Below are 23,841 nucleotides of genomic sequence, written 5' to 3'. Positions count from 1 at the left end.
TCCATGTCAAAGCCTAGATCCAATACAGCCAGATACTACAGGCCCAAATGTAGACATGTTAGAGCTATTCGTCCATTTTCTAAAATATGTACTTGATTTTCTAGGAAGTTTGATTAACTTTGGAGTTCTGATCAATCAGCTGTTGTAATTGCAGTCTTTTTCAGAACAAGTTCATCTCATATTATTGGTAGATTTTACTATTAAGCAAGATCCAGAATTTCACTCCAAGGAGCCAGCTCCACAAGGTTTAAGATTCTGTCTTATCAGTTGTTCCCTGTGTACAGCAGAGGCTGTAAAAACTTCAATTTGAAAAAGCAGTTTCCAAATGCAGGACAGGTGCATTAGAATGAATTCTAAGTTTGACAAACTGGCTCTTTCGCTTTGTAATTGACTCAAAGCTGTAGTACAGAGTTGGATATTTTCTATTGATATTGAGAATTCTAATGTGTTGGGGGTTTTTTTTGTTTGTTTTATTTTCTAGAAGCATTATTTGAATAACAATTCTTCATACTACAGAGATTTTTTTTAACTTTTTTTTTAATATCTCAGGAAGCAAAAACCAAACAAACTTAATCATATGTCTAAAATAAGAAAAGTTTTTGTTGTTGTTGTTGTAAATCTATAGATCATAATTTCATGTCACAGTCTGTGGATAATTAGAGAAAGTCTTCTAAGCATCCTCGTCAAGATGTTATGTTGACTTCTCATTTGACAGTTTGATGGATTGTTAGCTGTTTGGCTTCCCAAAGAAGAAAATTTTCCTTAGAAATCATGTGTGAATATATGGCCATTCTAATTATAGAAATATTACTTCAAATTTTACGATTATTCCTTCAACTATCATCTGAGATAATGGGCTTCAGAAGTATTATCATACTGTGTTTATGCATCAGTTTTTCTTTATTCCCAGATCCAGGCGATGTATGACATTACCCAGTATGAGAATATTTTTTCTTTGTTTATGATTCTGGAACAACTTCTTCACGATGAGACAGAAGACTCAGGCTATGATGGAGAAGAGAAAATCAAATTTCTGAAGAACCTTGATCAGCTTATTTTTCACCTTTCAGATGAATTCCCTTTGTTTTCTTTATATTTATGGAGAGTGAGTGTTCTTTTGAACTCAGCTCAAATACAAATTGATTAAAACCTACTTTAAAGCAGTGCATTGTTGTGAAACTGGATTGGAAAATGAGTCAGACAGGGAAACTAGTTATTGGAAAATATTTATTTTAAACTTCTATGCTATGCTTTCGCTTCAGAGATAAATAAATTTATTTCCAATTTTAAATATTCAGAAATGTAATAATTCAAGCCCTGTTCTTTTTTTTTTTTTAATAAATGCTATTTCTTGTAACAGAAACCAGTATATTGGTATTTGCATACACAGTGAAAATGGTAACAAAAAAAATAGTTTCAGGTGATGCTTCCTATAAGCACTGTGAACTTTAAAGTCAAGAAATAATGAGAGTGTAGAGCTAGGCTTCTGTGTTAGGAAATTGTAAGTTGTGTACCTTCTGTGTGTTTTAGAGACATTGGGTAGTTGGTTATATTGATGATATGAAATAAAAGACTGATCATCAGAAAGCAGGTGTGTTGCCATGCTCAGTGTGATGCAGCAGAGATTGCTGTCTGATGATGAAATCAGAAATAACAAAAAGAATATTTTTAAACTTGGTAACATCACTATTCTTCTAGGATAGTCTTAGTTTTTTGTTTAATCACAGTGATTATCTGACCAAAATAAAATCTGATGCTTGGTTTTACAACTTTCTTATTCTTGGCTTTACTTGTATATGCGTAAGCATTAGGCCTAATTCACTCTGAGTTGACTATTGAATTCAAATTAAATTTAACTCCTTCTGTAGTTGCTTTAGACCTTTTTGTTCAAAATAAATGAAGAGGAATAAAATCTCCTTTGTATGCTTATGTACTGGTTTTTTTTTTACATTTTTATTTCTGTGCAATTGTATTGATAGTAATTATTAAATTCACATATTTATAGAAATACATTAGGTCTGTAGAAATGAGTTCAACAATAACTTAACCAATGCAGAACAGCTTTGATAAATTTGAGGAAGAAGGGTACAAGTTTTACAATGATAGTATTATTTCTAGTAAATAAACATCATTTTAGTGTTATTGAGTATTCTAGTAGGGTATATTCACCAAAAATAGAAAACATTTCTAGTATTTACCTTATTCTTTCTTTAGTATTTTTTCAAATCAATTTTTAATGCCCAAAACATGCTCTGAAATGTGGCTTTATTACTGTAAGTAATTGATCTTGTTAATATTTATTTTGTTAGTTTGAATGCACTTATTTAAGATAATAAACCTATTTTTTCTACATAGTTAGAAGATAGTAAGATTTGCAAAACAAGTTACTTTGATGTTGAATTGGCATCTGAAAGAGATTATTATAAGTGTTCATATACTATCCAGCATTGGTATGTTTCTTAAACTTAGTATTTAGTATGTTCTATTGTAACATTTAATTCTTCCTGTTAGCAAACTTTCAACAGAAATCTGTTTTATTTGCAAAAAGAATATCCACAGTAGAGAATTAGATAAGTCTTACTAAATTAAGGAAAATAAATAAGGATATAAATTTGGCAGCCACACAAGAATCATTGTGCCTTTTTAGTTGCCTTATTAATTTGAATTTGGACAAGGTTCTTCCACCTCCTTACGCCATTTCTATAAGAGCAATAAAAGCATGATTACAAAAAGAGCGAGGAAAAAAATAAAAGGGAACTGGTATCCATTTGATATGGTAATTTGTGCAACATTTGGTCTTTTTCATATTTGGGAAAAAAAAAAAAAACACTTCAAAAATGTCTTGCATAGAAATGATTCAGAAGACAGGAAAATAATGGAATCTGAAAAACAGTAGAATGTGTATTGTTTCATGACTCCTTTCCTGAAAGGCTTCCTTCCTTGCAGAGCACTGCGTTTTCTCATCAGCAAACTTTCTAGGCCACTAGAAAGGAGGAGCAATGGATGTTTTGGGAAATATATGCATCATTCCTATGTTTTGAATCAACTTCTGGCTTGAAATGTTATTTATGAAATCTTAAAAGGTTGTTAAACAGTTTGTTATGGAGTTCTGAAAATATTTAAGCAGGGTGAGAATCCCCATTGTAATACCATTGTAACAGTTATTAGCTAGTACTGTTTACTCCTGAGCTCTCCTAGTCTGTTTCATTGCAAAATTTAATAGTTGGTTAATCCATGTTAGTGAGCATATTTCAGCTTTGATGTGAGAAATACCCTCTACAGCTGGGATAGTTGTTTCTATAATTGTCTTAAGTTTCCTGAAGAAGTAGTTCACCAATGTGGGACTTGCCTCAATAGGATGGTGCCACAGATGTAGATATGTAGATATCTCTGTGTAATTGGGGTGTCTAAGCTATGAAAAATCTACAGAATGGAGCAATATTTTGTGCTGAGTCTCCAGCTGCTACAGCAGAAGAATACAACTCTTAAAGAAGTCCTGTGTCAGACATGCTGTTTTCGTGTAGTTGCCTCTAATACCTTGGAGCATCTTTAGTAACACTGTCACTAAAAGTATTTAGGAAAATGAGTCGAGCAGTGATGGTACTTGGATATGTAGCTAACTATGGCAACAAGATGCATTTCAGTGTCTCACACTGAGAATTAAATCTTGCCCTTGAGATATCTATTGTTTTGGGGAGTAGAAAAGCCTAGGTTTAAGTCCATGTTCTTCAGACAGAGTCTGCTTTTGCCCAGTAACTGTTAGGTATGATTTACGGAAACATGACTGTCTAGTTTTGAAACAAAACATGATGACAGGGCCAGTCCTATGTTTAGATTTTACAGATACATATTCTGAGGCAAGGATTTGTATCCCAGTTGCAACGCTTCTGCAATTTGGACTTACTCAATGTCTTAAGTACTTGCTAAGTAGTTATGTCAACGTTCAGCTTTTAAATATCTGGCTTCCAAAGAATCCCAAATCCAGAGAAAATACATATGGTCTTTGAAGAATGGAGAATATTAGATGTCTAAAGAACAGTCTAGAAGTCCCATGTGCTGAGCATAACTTATCCTAGGCTCAAAGAACAAGGAACTCTGAAAGAAGAAAGTGGTCTGACCTGTTGTTTCCTGGGAATGTTCTACCTGAGTTAGCTGTACAGTTTTAGTATTTATAATTCAGCATTTACTTCATCATACTGATTTTCTTTTCATGAATGTATATACTTTAAAAATTAGCAACATGCCAGTGTTGTGAAAATGCAAAATATTCAGGCTTTTATATAGATGCATATAGATATATATTGACCCGGTCAAATTATATTTATTATATATTTTTGTATATATTTTAAATACTTATTATATATTTATATGGTCAAATTAGCATTGTTAACTCATTAGTAGCCAAGTGGTTAGTATTTTGTGATTTGTTACTTTGCCACATTCATGGCTATCCAGTTTTTTTTAACTGTCTGCATCTATTTTAAATAGAATTTTGTGTTTGTCTTATTTTATGAGCAGCAAAATTACGATGCAAGGAAAATAAATGTTTATTATTGTTATTAGTGCTTCTCCATTGACTGTTCCATTCACTTAAGAATTTTACATGTCTGCTAATAATGACAGTAGGTAAAATTTGAAGTGAACTATCTCAAGATGTTATTATAAGCTTAATTTGAAACCTTTTAAAAATGTATGTATGACGTACCGATTTGAGATAGTTCTTGCTTATATCTTTTGGTAGTAGTAGAAATGAAATTTTACCTCGTTTTAATCCTGTAATAACATTTTGTTGTTGTAGTTTTCTGTGTGTCGCTAACTTATAGGTTTACTGTGACACAACATTCAGCTTATGTTCATATGATCATAGGAGAACTTGTGTTGAAAGGGACCTCAAAAGTCCAGTCAAATCTCCTGCTTGAACAAGCAGGGTTCGTTTTGAATTTAGAATAAGTTGTTTGTTGCTAGTTCAATATCCAGTCTGATATTGAAAACTCTAAAGACAGACTGTACAGACCCTCTGGATAACCTCCTCTTCTGCTTGACTGTCTCTATGATGAAAAAGGTTTTGCTTATAAACAGTCTAAACCTCTGTTTTATGCTTAGTGTCTTTAGTCTTCCCACCACATAGAGCCTGGCTTTGTCCCCTTCATATCTTCCTCATAGATCTTGAAGCTGCTTTTAGGTCCTTCTGAAAATATCTCTTCCTCAGTACAAGCAAGCCAGCTTCCTTAAGCCACCTCACAGGGCAGATGTTCCAACCCTGACCATCCAGGAGGTTTTCCGCTGAACATGTATCAGTTTATCCTCTTTTTACTGGAGGAGCCCCAAATAGCAATTGTCTGGATGTGAGATAAGAAATGCTGAGTAGAGGTGAGTATTACCTTTCCTTGAGCTGTGCTTCTACGGACGTTCAGCTTGCTGCCAACTAGGCCCCCAGGGCTGCTTCTCAGCTGGGCACTCCCAGCTTGTATCATTGCACAGGGCTTGTCTTTCCAGGTGGGACATCTTGTATTTGTCTTTGCTGAATTTCATAGTTTGTCAGCACGTTCATCCAGTCCACGTTTGTACCTCTAATGGCAGCTCCACTTTCAAACACATTGACTGGGACTCCCAATTTGATTCCAGCTGCAAAGTTGGTGAGGATACCCTCCATCCAGAATAGCTCCTTGTGATAATCCACTTGTGACAGGCATCCAGGTACAACCCGTTAAAGACCCGTTAACTACTGTGTAAGCTCTACCATCAAATCATTTTAAAACCTACCTGTTTTTTCACCCATCTAGACTGGAATCTCGTAATTTTGATGTCCATAAATCCAGTCATTTTATCCTAAGAGGTAATCAGGTTGGTGTGATATGATTTACCTTTAATAAATTCATGCTGCCTATTTCCAGTCGCCGCTTTCTCCTCGATATGTCCAGCAAAGTGCTCCAAGAGGAGTCTCTCCACGATTTCTTCTCCACAACCCAGCACTCTTCCTTCCTCTGGAAAATTGTTGGTTTTGATATCAGAAACAAAGGAATATGTTTTAAGTCAGAAAAAGAAACATTGAGAGAAGAATTTTTTAATTTACTATCTTTCTACTTAGTGCCTGACCCCTTTGAACCTTTTTTTGAGGGGAGAGGGGTGGGAAGGAGGACTAACTCCATGTTTGTATCTGTTTTCAAGACTGATTTTCATAAGGTGTCAGAATGTCTCACTGATGTTTGTTTATCATCCTGCGGTCAATATCAAGGCTTTTCAGGCCTTAGAGATAATGGAGAGTCAGATATTCTTTCATTTTATTTTAGTAGCTATCCATAAAAAAGATCCCACAGGCTGATATAATTCCATGTTAACCTTTCCTGCAGCTGTCCTGTCCTCAGAATACAAGGAAAAAAGAGACAGATAAGATGAACAAATAAATGAGACAAACTCTTATTAGACTTCCCAGAAAGTGCAAACTCCAGTGAGATTTTTTAAAAGCCTTCAGCAGTGTCATCTTTTTGAGCCATGTCCAAGCTGCATGATGAAGTAACCTGATAAAACCTTGCTGTGTCCTTGCCATTAGGCTGGAGCTACCATTCCCACAACATAGTGCTTTGTCCTAAGTCCTTTGCAATCGTAGGGTCTGCATCACTGGCTGGTGAGCATTGCCAGAGGAGCCACTGGCACTTCTGGCAGAGCAGTTTGATACAGCTCATCTGAATAAAATTAAAAATAATTTCCTTTCTAAATAGAGATCTGGTTGAATTTTTTCATGTGTTGCCTTTTTAAAAATAAAAAGAAAAATGTTAAGCGTTCCCTCATAAGTGGGTAATTAAATTGCTAAAATCCCATTTATTGTTAATTATAACTTAATTTCTAAGGCAAAAAAATTAAATCCTTTACTTGCTTCTTTTCTTGTGTTTGTCTGAAGGCTCTTTTGAACGGAGAGAATTTCTAAGAAATTACGCAACATTTTAAACGTTAGAATATAATGGAATAGATTATTTTATAGGCTTTTGGTGCAGCAATTTGTTGTGCCGTTCAGAAAGCATTTTGTACTGTTCGTTCCTTAGAAAGTACATTCATATTTCAGAAGTTAATAGAAGCCAAAGGAAGCCTGTTCCACATGGATACCACTTGAGTCCCAGTTCCTTGTGGCACTAAGGTATTGTTACAAGCACTTCTATGTAATACTAATGTAAGTTTCTTGAGCAGCATGCTCTACTTCCCTTTTCTTTTTTTTGGTCCAAGTGATTATATAAAACCAAATTGACATTCCAAACCGTAAGAAGTAAACAGACTGTGAACTTTAGTATTCTGTTTGGCACTTTTAGTTTTTTATTTCAAATGAGAAAGAAAATCTGCTTAAAATAATTCATGTTGCCATATGAAAATAACTGAAGGCAATAATTGAAACAAGTGAGTTAAATAAGTATGTGTCAGTCATGTATATCACTGGAATTATTTTTGACACCTTTTATTTTTTCACTTACTAGTTTGTATTAAAGTTAGAGTACTGGAGGCAGCTTACTTTCAATTCATTTTGTTGTGAAGTTAATGATCCTATGCCAGACAGAGTGCCTTTATGTTTTTGATTTTTTTGTTGTTGTTGTTTTTTTTAATATATAAATGAATGTTTTTCATGACTAATAGGGGAAAACATTACAATTGATGTGCTTTGTTGCACTCTGTGTCTGGATATTCATGCAAATATCACATCTACCATTAATGTTAACACCCTTCCCTCATTTCTTCAGCCTTGGCTAAGAGGCCATACAGTGAGAGTTTATCAGCTCCTGTTGGTCAATTAACAAGAAAGATAAAGTATTTAAATTGTGTCATCATAATTGTGTGTTTTAAAACAAAATGTTCAAGAGGCTTTCTTACCTATTTTATTTTTGCAATATGTTACACCTTTATTTTGGTTGCTGCGAGCACACAAACAAAGCTGTTAGATTTTACATTCCTTACTCAGGGTAATTTAGTGCAGGTGGGGTTGGTTTTTTTTGCTTCAGTTTCTCTATAGTTTTTAAATTAATCTATTTTAACTTAAGAATGCATATGTGATGCAAGAATTAAGAGCACTGTCCTGAACCCTGTGCTCCCATAAAATTCCTGCCCCAAAAATCAGAAAAGATAAAAACCTTATGGATAATATTGATGAAGCCTGTGTATTTTTCCTTTCTTTTTTTTTCTTTTTTTTTTTTAATGTATTTCTTCTAGATAATTTTCAAAAACTTTTTGAAGAAAACTGTTTATGGTAACCAAACTATCAAATCCACTTTTAGGCTCAACAGCAGAGTTCTTTTCAGCAACAGTGTAAATTGAAAATTAGAATATACAAGTGAACAAACATCATACTAATTTCCAGAGTGATGAACAGCAGGTTGTTTAACTTTGCAGTGTGCTACCAAGTATTAATAAACAGGAATACATCCATTTAATATTCTGTACCCCTGGTTAGGACTCAGATTCTTCATTTGCTTTCATTTACACTCTTGACTATTCCCTATTATTCAGTCTTTTCTGAAGTCTGATTTGATAATATATTTCTGATAATATTATTATGCTTGGAGAGTAATACTTAAATGTGAGTGAAACTTGAGTGAATTGATTCTATGCATGACTGAACTGTACCATGTCCATGTTGTATGTGTTGCTTATTTCAACTGAGATGAGTTTTGGCTGTAAGCAGGAGAGCAATTCAGCTGGATGCAGGGCCACCATCATCTCAGTCATGGGCAGCTGTAAGTAATTTGGAAAACAATTTAAAAAACATTTTGATTTCTGGCTCCTCCTTTCCTCTTTGTGCATTTAATTCATCTCTCTCTGCCTCTTTCCTTTCTTCATCTTCTTGTGACAGATACCTGCGTTACTTGCTTTACCCACCACATAGATTAGAGGAAGACAATGTGATCTGTAGGACTTCCCACAAAATGCATTTGTGGCTATCTTGTTTCAAAAATTGTTCCCTGTGTGCAGTAGTAAAGATGTTTGTGCTTTCTTTTTATGGAGTATCCAGGTAGGTCACTCACATCTGTGTGGAAAATCAATGATTCCCTGCTCAACCTTTCAAAGAAAGGCTTGCGGACAACTATTTTCAGGAAATGTAAGCGGCAGCTCCCAAGTCAGTCGAAGTACTTTCCTATAAAAATGTAAATGGTTACATTTTAGATACATTCTCGTTAATCTCGTATGAACACAACATGACCTGGATAAGTGTGTTGACCTTAAATGGCTGTTTGTCTGTCTGCTTACTGCACTGTGTGCTGCAGACTCTTTTTGAGGCTTGCAAGACTGGTGAGGCTAGTGAGGCTCAAGATTCAACAGCCACATTCATACCACACATAGCCATGTGGCCAGGGGCTTCCTCCAGCCTACCTGTGATCCAGCTCTGGCCAGTTCAGTGCTCTTGGTCTTCTAAGCAGAGCTGCCATGTACAAATCGGGAGGAGCAGCCTCTGATCTGTACCAGTGCCTGGGGTGAATTGTAAGGAATTACTTGGAGGGTTGCTAATGAGCAGCACCAAATGCATAACGGGGACTGCTCTGGCACTACAATTTGATAGATGATTTACTCTAACACTCTGTAATTGTGCAACAAAGTCCTTGGGTTTCTGAGGTTATAGAGGGATGGAAATAGGTTTTTGTCGTTGGTGGCTTTTTGTTTTGTTTTGTTTGCCAATGTATCTGTTGTCAGAAATTTGTGTATACGTGTTATGCTTTGCCTACAGTCTAGTTACGTGTGTTTTTAGAAATTCCAGTGCAAGGTTTGTGCCCTTTGCTTTAAATGTCATCATATCCAGAAGGAAATGTCAACAGAGGTTCTCAAGAAGCCTGGTGAGCTTGTCAGAGGAAGCCCTAAAAAAAGCAGGGGAAGAGAGCTTTAGGTAGGCGATAAGCCACAAAGTTTCAACTCCCAGAAAGAAGAAAAAAAACTCGGGAGAAAACAATTCCTGAAAGATAGAATTAATGCCTATGATTGCAAAGCACAAGAGCTAGATCACAATTCAACAGTCTGATATGGGAGATTATCCTGGGCTAAAACCTCAACTATTTGAGACTGTATTTCTCCTGGAGGTATTAATTTTAGTTTTTCTGTTAATTGAAAAATTCTGTTTTTATTTATGTCTCTGATTAATCTTTCCTCTTGATTTCTTTGCCTTGTTTGTGATTTGTTGTCATGGTTTTGTGATTTTTGGTTTTCGGTATTCCACATCATAACATCATGTGGGGCCCTGGGAATTTAACTGTTAATGCTCAAGTTCTGGGTACCTGCCCAGAAGAGAAGAACTACATTCCCCAGGGGACTTTGTGGTCACAGAGAGGAGATATAACTCCTGGCAAGGTCACCTGATGGGCTCTTCTTTTTCCGCTCTTCTTCGTCTCCCTGCTGCTCAACCGGACTGCGCATCTCACCTCAGTGTTATGGTGAGGCCTATACACCTTTCAGACATTCTCTATCTCATTATATTTGATTTATTAGCTTCAATTCTAATTATATTGTATTATGGTGTGTTATCTTGCATTCCGATTCTATATTTAGTAAATTAGTTCGTTTATCCTCAGATCGTTGCCGCTGTTTTTAATTATTTTGGGGTCCCCTGTTCCCTTTTTCTGGAGGTGCGGATTTTGTGAAATCCCTACGCCCTGCTGGTCACGGAACTGGGCCGAACCAGCCTGTAAACTGTTGACATTTGTAAGTTGTCTCCACGTACTCTACTAGTGTTTCAGAGGATCACTAATACAATCTTTACTCCTTCTTGCAGATAACTTACTACAGCATCAGCCAAAGTCAGTTTTAACATCCTTTTCTTCAACACACCCCAGGATAATTGTCTGCAGTCAGCTTACCATCAGTGATCATTACTTTTTTTAATTGTTTCTTTGGTCAGTTTTTAATTCACTCAGGTTGTTACAGATATTAGCCCAGAGGAAGTTTCCAAGGGGAAATTGGAATGACAGTCAGAATAAGGTCTCTGAGGCAGAGGAGAATGAACCAGACTTGGACAGGGGATGATCAAAGCTAGAGGTCCTGTTATTTATTCAGATTCCATCTTCAGCACCTGCTTAAATCTTTGATAGTCCCACTGATCTTATCCTTACATCAACTCTGGTGTTTATCATCCTAAAGGAAATAGTAACAGTAGGTGGGAGCAGCTGGCAGTAAAAGAATTAAGACTCAGGGGAGGGGAAATCACACAGAATAAAGAGAACAAGATCTTGTTTTGACCTTCAAAAGGACAGCTTTAGTTGAAACACGGTCTCGAACTATACTCTGGAAAAACTTGTACAAAAATCTGTGATAATTTTAAGAAGTGCAGTAGCAAACACCAACTTCTAAATGAAGACTTTCTCTGGAAATGGCTGTAGCTGGAGTACTGCATAAGGAAAACACTGAAAGCGAAGATAAATTCACTGAGCAAGAAATTCAGTAACTCAACAAACATAATACAATTGGGGCAAACAGTGGCAAACAATACTGACTTCTTCAACCTTAATAAGCTGATTAGGGACTGTGTTAAAACTGAGTTTTATGTTACTGGAGATTTCTGTTCATAGCACTTCAAACTTTTTTTACAGTGTTGCTAGATGAAGTCAGGAGAAATATTTTTTATTTTCCAGTTCAGAATTAGACTGATGAATTGGAGTTGGTAGTCTCTTGTCAGCGAGCTATTCTGTTTGCTACTTTCATTAGAACTTTACAATCAGTCGCTGCTTTTCTACTTTTCATGTGTTTTCATATTTTCTTTTTTTGTCAGAAGCCAATAACTTCATAAGGAATACACAGATTTTGAAATCTGTAGTTTAATTTCTAAAAAACAGAGGTCAGTTATACCCTGTACCAACTGGTACACATTGAAGGCTTAATAATTATCATAGAATCGTAGCATCACAGAATGGTTTGGGTTGGAAGGGACCTTTAAGATCATCTAGTTCCAACCCCTTGCTATAGGGAGGGACACCACCCTCTAGACCAGGTTGCTCAAAGTCTCGTTCAGCCTGGCCTTGAATGCTTCCAGAGAAGGGGCACCCACAGCCTTACTGGACAACCTGTTCCAGCGTCTCCCCAACCTCACAGTAAAGAATTTCTTCCTAATATCTAGTCTAAATCTACCCTCTTCCAGTTTAAAACCATTTCCCCTTGTCCTATTGCTACTTGCCCATATAAAATTGTATGCAATTTAAACATAGAGCAAAATTGTTTCAGTGTTTTGTATTCAAAAAAAGCTTTAGACAACAAGTGGCTGAACAGAGTAGTAATATTTCAGATTTCATTCAGCAAATCAGATTTCGTTAGGAACAGCTCAAAGTTGTTTAGACAAATGTCAACGATGAATTCTGTGGAAACAAACGTTACTCATTAATGATTTTGAACCCATTAATATGCAACTCTTTGAATAAGTAAACTGTAATTATATTGGAATGTAATCCTCTGATGGAACAGCTCCGAAGTTTGTCTCTTTCTAAAAGCTTTTCCTAATGCTTCACTGATTTCTATTTCCTACTCAATAAATTATGTTCTAATTAGTGTAGAGCTTCATTGCAGAGAAACAGCTTTCACCGTTTTAAATGTCAATCTTTCCATATTTGTACTTTCAACAATAGTCTGTCTACAAGTGATGCTGTTCTTCATTGAAGTTACCATTTTATTTATGGTTGCAAAATGCTGAGGTGATGAGAGGTGTGAAAATCATGATTATGGACAGAAAGGCGTTCACTGGTTTCACGGCTGTCTATGTATTATTTAAAGATAAGACAGGAAACAAAATTCAGGAAGAAAAACTGAGGAAACAGAATTTTTACTTAGTGAATATTATTATTTATTTAAGACTTCTACATTTACTTCCGTCCAGTGCAGTAGAAAAGAAAGCTTGAACAGGATAGATCTCTTGCCTAGATCCAAGTGCAGGTGCCTGACTCTGCTGCAATCTGGATAAGGTATGAGCTTGAACCTCTTTCTATCAAGCTATGTGCCTTAGTTTACCATTCAGTCCCTCACATTACTAGTATTCTTACTGTGATTAAGATCTGTTTAATCTGGTATTTTAAATCTGGTCAAAATTTCTACTTCAACCTAAGAAACCTTTCCAAGTAAGATTTATTTCCTTAATTATGTCTTTCCTGTAATAAGGCTTTTCTTTAGCAGGTGTATATTTCCCCCCCAAAGTATAGATGTGTATTTCCTAGAATGTTCCTAGTCAGCTCTATTGTGCTGTTGCAGGAGGAAAGGGGAGCAGTTTGCGACCATAAATCAAGCACAACACTTACAAATAATTTGTGGAGCAATTAAAATAACTACTAAGATTTTATGGTGTGCAATTACATTTCTTCCATCAGAACATCATTAGGAGGAAACTTGTTTACCCTTGCAAGTAGAGCTTGTTAAACGTAAAGAAAAATGCAACTTGCAAGCAATAAAGGGGCAGATTAAGGGACAAATAAGATGTCCAAGGAGTTCTTTAGAAGTGAAGCTTTTTGTGTGCTCAGCTTTTGGTTTTGTATCCTTTCCTGGAATTGGAGCTTAGCAAATCTATTGAAACCCATATAGTTGACTGACAGATATAAATGGAAATTCATGGATAAATAATTAAAGATACCAGGTTATAGTTAAGTAAAAAAGTTGCATACACTGAATTTATGCATTCAGTACTATATTGTACATTCTCCTGTTCATTCAGACATTTAGTCAACCTCCAAAAGGCATCTGTATGATTTTGAGAATTGTTGGAAAATTCAGGCTTCAGAATGTCTAGTTCACCTTTCTGTTCAATGCAGGATCAGTTGGAAGATTGAACCAGGTTGCTCAGTGAGTTGTACCGTGAAGTTCTGAAAACCTCTGAAGACAGACACTGAATGACTTGAATCATTGAAAGCTTCCCAAGGCTTGTCCATATGTCAGACTATTACTCTCTGTTCTTCTTCCATGACAGCACTAACGATACCAAGGGCAATCTGTAAAAGATTAAATGGGATTTCAAGGGAGTCATTTTCTCGTTAATCTTGCCTGTGAGGAGGAGCAATGTAAAGAAGAGTAGGTGTGTTTTGCAAGTAAGCAACTAGCTGCACCAGGAGAGTGTCAACAGGATGGGGCCACGCTTTTTTCTGTGGTGCCTAGCAACACAACAAGAGGCAACAGGCTCAAACTGAAACAGGAAGTTCCATCTGCACAGTCACCTTCTTCACTGTTTAGCTAAAAGAAAATTTCCAAATCATATCTTCATGTAAAGTGTCCTCATGTTTTAGGGAAAAAGTGAAGGAAGGAAGGAAGAAAAACTTCTCTGTTTACTTGAAGGAAGAGTGAGCTTCACTTTCTCCTTGTCAGGCTGTTCAAAAGTGTTGCCTTTTTTTTTTTTTGACCAGTGCTCCTGGAGAGAAATAGAAGTAGTAATTCTTCTCTGCAACAGTGTACTGGATTTCCAGGTATCCACACTGAAAGTGTATTTAATTTCTCTTTACAGGCTACTGCTGAAAAGTCTACTATTTTGGCTGATAGTGTTTTCTTTCTGAGGTTGGCAGTTCATTCTCTCCTTTAACCTCTGGAGATAAATTGATAGGTACTCAGTAACTTGAGTAATACTTCCACACAACTTTGTTCAGAACACCCACTCATTCTCCTCAGTTGTCTTGGCATCACTTACTAGACTGCACTACAGGTGAACATGGGATTTGCAAAATAATAAAAATATAAGTTTCTGTCATAAAAAATTATGAATCTCAGTTAAATGTAATGTAGCAGTAAGCCAGAATTAGAAGAATAATTTTAACAGCATCTGTCAGAATATCGATGTAGCTTGTATGTGCAGATTTTTAAACTTTAATTTTAAAGATAATGTCCAGAGGTCAATTATGATGCATTAATCCACATTCAGACTTAAAAAAAAAAACTTGGATTTTTCTGCTATTAAAAGCACATGAAGTGGGATTTTAAGTTCTACAGGGTGGAACTCCCACATACTTTATATTTCTGGATATGCATATGACAAACAGTTCCAGACTGAAGGCTTGTTTGCATTTGCAATACGTGTAGGTTATTTCCCAAACATTCCTGCTTTTGATGCTCTGTGAAGCATCTTACAAAAATGTATGATATTTCTCACTTTCTTTTCTCAGCAACTACCTAAGATAAGTGGGATATTTTATACATGGTCAGTATGCAGGAATTTATTTATTTATTTATTTATTCTTTCATCAGCCATCAATGGCTGTCTATGCAGTGGCTAAGCATTGCCAAAAATTACAAGCATGTCCTGGAGTTGCTCCCTCAGTAGTGAGACTGGAAGCCTTTTATTCAGCTCTGTATCTGGAATGTATTGTGTCTTTGGGCACCACCAAAGTTCTCTCATCCCAAGTCTTCAAAGCTCCTGAAAGGTCATTTGCTCAGTGACCTTGCACAGGAGATCCTGGCTCCCTCAGTTTTTCTGTGTAACCCGTTAGCAAAGTCTTTTCTACACACTCCATCAGTTTATGAACTCGTTGCATAAGATTGCATTACGTATTCTTTGCCTTTATCATCTTCCCTTTTCTGGAGATCTTTTTCATGGGATAATCGAATCTCTAAGAGCTCATTTCTCAAGCTCCTGCAATGTCAACATTGCATCTCCTTAAGCTGTTCAAATATCTTTCTAGTTTTGATAGTATCACCAGGAAAGTAAAAAAAATAATAATAATAAAATGAGCTCTATGGCAGGTACTCTGTCTTTGCAGAGAGTGTATACTTATGTGATCCCTGCAGTTTCTGAGGTACATCTCATTCAGGGAACTAGTCTACCTGTGTTCCATACAAAACTTTGTATCCAAAAACTGGAATCCTCCTTCAGCAATTTCAAAAGAGCTTTGCTTTTCTCCACAGGAAGCAGTCTCCGAGATTGTTTCTGCTGGAAACTTGGAAACCTAAATGTATTATTATCTCCTGCTAGAGAGTCTTAAACTGGGTAAATGAGTTGTATATGTTCCAGAGAGACTACAGTACTGGAGACTATCCTGAACACTCACTAGATTTCAACAAAAGCTATGCCTTCGTATATAGATAGCTGTAGGTAGTAATGACACAAGAGGAGTCAGTAGTGTTGCCATTACTGATACCAAACAGCTGCCTTCACCCAAATGCAATTTATTAAACAATATAATAACGCAGTGCGTTGTGTAACTGATAAGTGCTGGCTAGTTTGGGCCTGCACTTTCTGGTTTGTACAACATATGTCTGAGATTCATTTTGAGTCATACACAGTATGAATGTGCATATAGGCAATGACTCAGAGACGTAACAAAATGATTGTTCAGCATATGCACGTTCATATGTGCTACTGTGCTTTTTCTTACAGAACCTGTACAATTAAAAAGTGAATTACTCTTGAATTGCATCTGCAGTGGAACCACACATGTATGGATCCCTATGAGCTAGTAATGTATTTCTTGAATCTGATTTATGGAAACAATGCTTTTGATAGACAGATGGATGAGGAAGACAGTCTGAATGCAGTTTTGTAGTGCCAGTCCCTGAGCAATAATTGCAATAAATTTCTCAGAAAATCTACTTCCTGTATCTACAAGGCTGACTGATACTGTTTTAGACAGTGGGTCCTATTCCAGCACTCATGTCTATTTTTCAGTCTCCTGATCACATGTAGAAAGTTGATCAGTCTTCATCTGAGCCTCTGAATACTTTGTTCTCTAGTTCTTGAATCTGGTTCCTTCTTTTCTCATTTTCTTGGCCTTCCCTTGTTCTTGTCTGTGCAGCTCTTGTATTCACTGCCTCTTTTGCCTCCACTCCTCTCATGGTCTCTAAGCCCTCATTTGTGCCTAACTAATAGACCTGATGACCCTCATCAAGAACAACACTGCTCAGGCAGGGTTTCAGGCCTCTAAAACGTATTTCTTTCCTTCTCTCTCTTTTATTTTCAAATTTAGTTTTCTTTAATATAAGTAAGTTAAGATGAAAAAAAATGGATGATGGAGCTGTTACTGTTAATTTTTCAGTAGTTATCTCTGTTCTTAAGTCATCTGTTTATTTCTGCAAGAGAGGCATGAAGGGATGTTCATTTTAGCAATGATGAGACTTCAGGATTTGAATTCAGGGAAAATACTTTAATCTCATTATTTCTCAGCAATTAGTAACATTTATTGCACTGTCCTTTTAGGTGAGCTTCCTGAGACAATGTCTGAAATTAAGAACAGACATTCTGATTTTTGAGCTGTTAAATCATGGCCACAGTGGCAGACTCTGAAGATTGGTAAGAAGGTGATGGATAGATGTTTTTTTTTGTGTGTATAGTTGGAAACAATGGATATAATACATCTTTCAGCTGTCTCAGTATGCACAAGTATTAAAAAAAAAAAAAAAACCACAAAGAAACAAGCCTTTTTTTAATGTGAGTCTCATGATTTATTCTCTACTAATTCAGTGACTTGGTAATTTCAAAAATTAGTTGAAAATTATTTTTGATTCATTGATTGGTTTATTCAATTTTTGATTTAATATATTTATTATTTATTGTTTATTTTTAATAAGCTGAACAGATGACAGTAATTTAGCCATTTACTAATTTAGTTTTATTTTTATTCAATTATTCCTGCAAATGAAAATCCATACACAGCAAAGGGAATTTCTTTTCTTTGCAAAGTCTTTCAAATTACACAATTAACTGCAAGATTGTGAATAGCAAATTAGCAAATAACTTCAGTTTTTAAGTCATTCTTCTAAATTACTACTTTTGTCTGCCAGAAAGATAGTCAATACTGAAAGGCAAATGAGAAAATTTGGTGCATTGAGGGGAAGATATTCAGTGGCAGAGTGGAAAGCAGAGAGAGCATGACTTGCAGTGTCAGTCAGGGTCTACTAGTGCCCTATGAGAAGCACAGGATAAGATGAAGTCTCCAAAGGAAATTCTGAAAGGAAGAAATGTGACATTTGGACTGTCCTCCAATGTCCTGGGTTCAATCTGTGTAAATAATATCCTGAGCAATCCTGTGTAAATACCTCTGAGCAATTCTGTCCTGTTTCAGGCAGCATGAAAAGCTCTGGGCTTTCTCAGAGGGTCATTTGAGAGCAGTTAATTCAGCCACGTCAATAAGCATTAGAAAGTATTAGCACCCTTTGATCAAAGTGCAAAACATGCTTTTTTTGATACCTTAAGATAAGCCTAGAAGACATAGACATTGAACTCTTGCAGAAAAGCTCTCTATCCTCCCATCCCCCTCACAGCCTTCATTTTCACTTCTGTAGCTAGAGTTCATCTTTCTTGAACATTCATTATCTGATACATAAACATGACTTGGAATGTGGTTTCTCCCAGTTCTTCCTGGTAACTAATACTGCTCTAATAGCATCACTTTTTTCTGATACATTTCCACAGCATCTCATTAATGGTACATTTATCCCATGATGGATTCAGACTCCTTTAACTAAACTGCTTTCTGTGGTTTTCAGCTAGGTAACTGCATTTTTAACACATCATTTTCAAATGTGTAGCCTTCTCTGTTCTTTTCATTTTGGTACATCACTATGTTTTGGTACATTTGATGTTTTCCCACTTTGTGTCTGTCCATTAATTTTGTTACTGCATTCCTTTAATTATGAAAATACTGATATTCTTAAATAAGATTGGAAATCCTCCTCTGTCCTTTTAGTTCAAACAGCTGTAATTTTCCTTAACCCACCTGCTGATGCCCATAACTATGTATTTTTTTTTCCTATATATGATTTTAAAACTATGATGCTGTTCCTAATTACCATCTTACAATAACGCTGATCTGTTAGGTTCAACTGTCAATAGATGTATCCATGGAAGCCCAGACTGCTGTTTATGCTAACTACATTTTTCTAATTATTATGCATGAACATTTGCCTGTTTATACTTCTTGAGATATCCAGAGCTATATATATTTTTCCTCTAAGAAAGCAAATATACTCATAAATCTTGAGACTTGGCCTGACACAGTATAGAGCGCTGAAAAAGTTCTGTGATGTTCTCGAGATGTGTTATTCCTCACTTTGTATGACAAGCTTATGGGAAACATTCATGGTAAAATGTTCTGATTTATTGTCTTTCCATGGTAGATTTACTGAATGCATAAGAATGCAGTGAAATTAAATAGGATTTTCATGAAATTATGCATGCAATATCATTTTGGTATTAGATCACAATTTCAATTTTATTTTAATGTGTGCTTTGATCCTTTACTTCTTTATCAGTTGCATAGTGTTTTCAGCTCTGGTATTTTCTTGTAAATAATTCAATTGTTCTCTAATGTATTTATGAATAAACATGGAAATTTAAAGTATTAAGACTTTCTTTAGGTATTTTATTTTGATGGGTTGTTAATCCATGATAGAAGAGCATGCACATGTGAAATAAAAAATGAGAAGTCTCATCGCCTCTTAAGATCATCCAGTGATGTATTTTAAGCAGAGCTCTGGTCACTGATATGAAGAAGGGGCAGCCCTCTCACGAGCAGTCAGTGTAGTGTGTATACAGAGTGAGTGAAGCATTAAAGCTCCTCTAGGGCCAGTTGCTAGAGAAATTCTCACAAACAAAACAAAACAAAAGCCCAAGTGAATGACTTCTTAAAATACAAAACAAGAAAAACATAAAGACCACATGTGATTAAAAGCAAAAGACCTTCAGTAGGCTGAGACCAGAAATCATGCCCTTAGAAAGAAAAGAGTTTTCTAGTACAGAGTATTGTATAAGAGTAGCTATTTACATGAAGGTAGTAATTAACTGTTCCTTGGAAACACTGTGAATTTGGAATAATTTGTAGATAAACATATAGCACTGATTTCAAACTTGGCAATACATTCTATGGTTTCAACTACATTTGAATTGCATACAGTTGTTCCTACTAGTCTGGGTTTGGAATAATAGCCATAGAATCAGAGAATCCTTTGAAGAGGGAGACTTAAAGGCCATCTGGTGTCCAACTCCCCTGCAATGAACAGGGACACCTACAGCTAGATTAGATTGCTCAGAGCTCCATCCGGCCTGACCTTCAGTGTCTCCAGGGACGGGGCATCCTCCACCTCTCTGGGCAGCCTGTTCCAGTGCCTCAACACGCTTATTGTAAAAAACTTTTTCCTAATAACCAATCTAAATATCTCCTTTTAGTTTGAAACCATTTCCCTTTGTTGTATCGCATCAGACTCTTCTAAAGTGTCCCCTTCTTACAGCCACCCTTTAAATATTTAAGGGCCTCTATCGGGTCTCTCCATTTCTTTTGATATAGCCCAGGATAGGCTTTCTGGCCTATGAGGGCACACTGCTGACTCATGTTCTTCTTACCATCCATCCAACCAGTACCCCTAAGTCCTTTTTGGCAGGGCGGTGCTCAATTCTTTCATCTCTCAGTTTGTATTGATAGTGGGGGTTGCTTCAGCCCAGGTGCAAGACTTCACACTTGATTTGTTGAATCTCATGAGGTTCTCCTGGGCCAACTGCTTGAGCCGATTTAGATCTCTTTGGATGGCATCCCAGGTGTGCTGACTGCAGTACACAGTTCACGTGATATAAACTCACAAAAATAATTCTATTTATTTTATTCAGACCCCCAAACTAACGTCTGAATTTTAAAATAGGATATAATTGTAAATTTTAAAGATTATTAACAGAGCAGTAGTAATCAATCCATATAGTCATTCTTAAATTCTCAGTCTTCCCTTTCGTTACTGGTGAATAGACTCTGCACTGATTAAACAGTAGGCATTTTTTCTTGGTAATATATTCAGAAAAATCAGTCTAAAGTAAGAAGACTTTTTCTCTGAAAGATCTTTCTTCCTCGTCTTAAACATACTTATCAACAACATCTCACTTCTTAATCTTTTATGCTGTAAACCTAGGGAAAATAATAATCTTCAAAAGGTTTGGATAATTTCTGGTTCTGAACATTTTCAGCATGTGCCACCAGGGATGTGTCGTGATCACTAGAGCAAGACTGACATCCTTTATTTATCAGACTTTGATAGGAACAAGTTTAATGGCAGGAATCACAGAAGCTTAACCAATTTACCTTCTACAGTGAGAATGTTTCACAGTGGAACAAATAGTCTTTTTTAATTTTTCTGTACAGAGTTACGCATGAAATACTTTAAAACTGCCAAATTGGTGTTAGAGTTTGCAAGGAAACTATTCTTTCAAAATGCATTGAAATAAGAGACAAAAGCACGAAACACATAAATTACATTTTGTGTAAATGTGAACTCTAGGAAACATTGCAAAACAAAAATATTGATAAAGCCTTTATTCATGTTTCCTGCAAGAGCCACCTATCTTTGCTGACTGATATATTTAAATTGCAGTAACCCAGGAGCTCAGAATTTGACAGACTCGTATCTGAGAAGTAACTTAATAAGTTTTATTGCTTCATAAATGAATGTCAATACAATCTGCACAATTACAATGTTTGCACTTAGTACAGTTTGTCCCTCAGAAAACTGTTTTACTGTTGAGTAAGTAGGCTGAATACAGTGGGAGCAGAAGGGAAGTTTAAGAAAAAAACAAAACATTCCATGCAACATAGAATCTCAGAAACACTCCTACATTTCTCTGTCTTTGTTAAATTTCAGCAGTGTGCTGTAGTTGAAAAATAATCTCTGTAATTCATTATTTCCATTAAATTAGGAGTAGGATTTTTAACAGGGAAACTAATTTATTGATTTCTTTTCATTTAACCTCTCTGCCTCGTCACTGGAAATTGTGTATGTTTGCCTTTTTGATGTAAGATAATAAAAAAGGGCTAAGATAAAATATGATCAATCTTAAAAATGTTTAGCAACAAGCATTATATCTTTGTTAGAAAAATTTTCAGTAGAATTCTTTAAAATTTCGTAATTATTGAATCCTTGCTTCAGTAGTCTTCAACAGTTTGCCAGTGACTGTTGCCTTTAATACCTCTGCGGAGGCTGTGCTTTAGAATTCAAGAGATGGGACGAATTTGGAGCTAGTGAAGAAGGTAGTGCTGCAGGAGATTTGAAGGAACCCAAAAATGAAGATAGTCATGGCCTGTACTGAAAATGAGGAGGCAGCAGACTCTCATATCTGATGGCAAACTCTCCTTCCACACTTTGTCAGGCACCAGGAGCTGCAGCAAAACCACGAGAGTGAGTTTCTGCAGAAGGTTGTTCAATTGTAAGTGATGTAAATGAGCCCAGTATTTATCTGAATTGGGCATTTTGTCCATGTGTATGATACGACAGTGAATCAACACCAGAGAAATGCAATCTGTGATTTCACAGAGGTAAAACTATTGGTGATTATGTCTTGGCATTTTATTTTTTTTTTCCTTAAGATAAAATAAGAAAAACTACGCAAAAAAAAAAAAAAAAAAAAAAAAGAATTTTCCAATTTTCCTTTCCCACAGGATATAAAAAATTTTTAAATTAAATATGAGTTTTTTGTTTTTTATTTAATTTTTTAAATTAATATATAGTATAATGCTACGAAATCATATTTTTGAGATGTAAATTTAAAAACTGGAATACTTTTCCCAACAGGATTATTTTACAACTCAATTTCCTGTGATAATATTTTTATCGTAATTGCATCTGCACAGAAGTCAATAAATAAATAAATGTTGCATATTTTGTATTCTAAATCATAAGAAAGCCATAGCTCAATGACAGAAATATTGCCCTATGTGGTAATAAAAACTCTGAGATTTGATAATGAAACATGCGTGCAGGTTACAGTGAAATACATGCAGAAGACCTCACTTGATTATGTTATTTGTCAGATTTTTAAGGTGAAAAATCACTGTGCTATTAAAGTCCCACTTTACATTTATTGCATATCCCATACTCTCACTAGAACTTTCAGTAAGAAGGGGAATTGGTTAAGATGGAAGGAAACCCAAAGGACTTCTGCATTGGCTCTTTGGTCTATTTTAAAATAATTCTGGGCCTACCACATAATGTGTCATGAAAGTTTCATAAGATAAACAGTACTTGCATTTCTGTGAAATTGAAGGGTTGCTGCAGAGGAACACATTTTATCTGCTCTGAAAACATAGTAGCTATTTTTTTTTTTTTTTTCCTGCAGAAGTATATAAAATTTGTACAGGTTTACTGTGTGAATGTCACTTGTTGTAGCATGATGATTTATACACATCATTCTGGTAGCCATAGTAGGAGGATTTACTATGCCACGTTACATTTCTCAGCCTAGCTAATGAGAAAAGAAAATATGATGAAATTATCTGAGCAACAAGAAAACAGTATATCTCATTTTGTTATGAGCATATTTTATGCCTTGTCCTTGTGTTGTATGCCTACAGAAACATACATTAGAGTTGTGTCTTACACCAGCGAAAAAGTTCTGTCAGTGCATGGCTATGACAAGGATCAGAATAGCAGGGTGATATTTATCAGCTTCTGAATCAGCTTTGGAAGCTTTCGAAAAGAAGCCAGTAAGAGGAAGTTGCATGATGAGAAAGAAAGGGAAAGTAAAATGGGTTTCAGTGTCAAAGGCTAAGGTGTAGAGCAAGTTCTTAATTTAAGCCAGAGGCTCACATAGGGAGAAAGTCTTCAGGATATACAGCACAGTGCAAATAGAGCAGACTGGGTGAGGGCAAGATCAGAGGTGCTGAACGAACATGGAGGAGGTTGTACAAAAGAGGCCTTAAAGTCCACTGCAGTTACTTAAGAGAAGGAGGAAAAGTTCTAATTTGATTCACAAATACCACAAAGACTACGTAAAATGATTGATAAGGTGCAGCTTCTACATTAGCGACTACATCCCATTCAACATGCAGTGTACTTACTGGGAAGGTTTTAAGAGAAGATGAGCAACAGGCAACATGAGAAAGACTACAAGCCTGAAAGTATGTAAGAAGACAGCTAAGACAGACACTGGGAAGGCAAAGATGAGCTGTATTAAGATTT

The 23,841-nt window shown here is 35.9% G+C and overlaps 1 protein-coding gene across 1 annotated transcript in view; it reads left to right on the top strand.

Annotated features, from left to right (window-relative positions):
• MEI4 (meiotic double-stranded break formation protein 4) overlaps nucleotides 1-2,053 on the top strand; it is a gene marked incomplete at its 5' end in the record, with an annotated part of 62,074 nt that extends 60,021 nt beyond the window's left edge. The window contains one exon of the mRNA XM_031552560.2: nucleotides 911-2,053. Within this exon, the coding sequence (XP_031408420.2) occupies nucleotides 911-1,147 (237 nt within the window). The remainder of the gene's footprint in view (nucleotides 1-910) is intronic.
• Nucleotides 2,054-23,841: the final 21,788 nt, after the last annotated feature.

This window comes from Meleagris gallopavo, chromosome 2 (genome assembly GCF_905368555.1).
Source record: "Meleagris gallopavo chromosome 2, MGAL_WU_HG_1.1, whole genome shotgun sequence".
NCBI lineage: Eukaryota > Metazoa > Chordata > Aves > Galliformes > Phasianidae > Meleagris > Meleagris gallopavo.
Note: the sequence above shows the minus strand (reverse complement) of the source record. Positions and strands in the feature narration are given on the sequence as shown.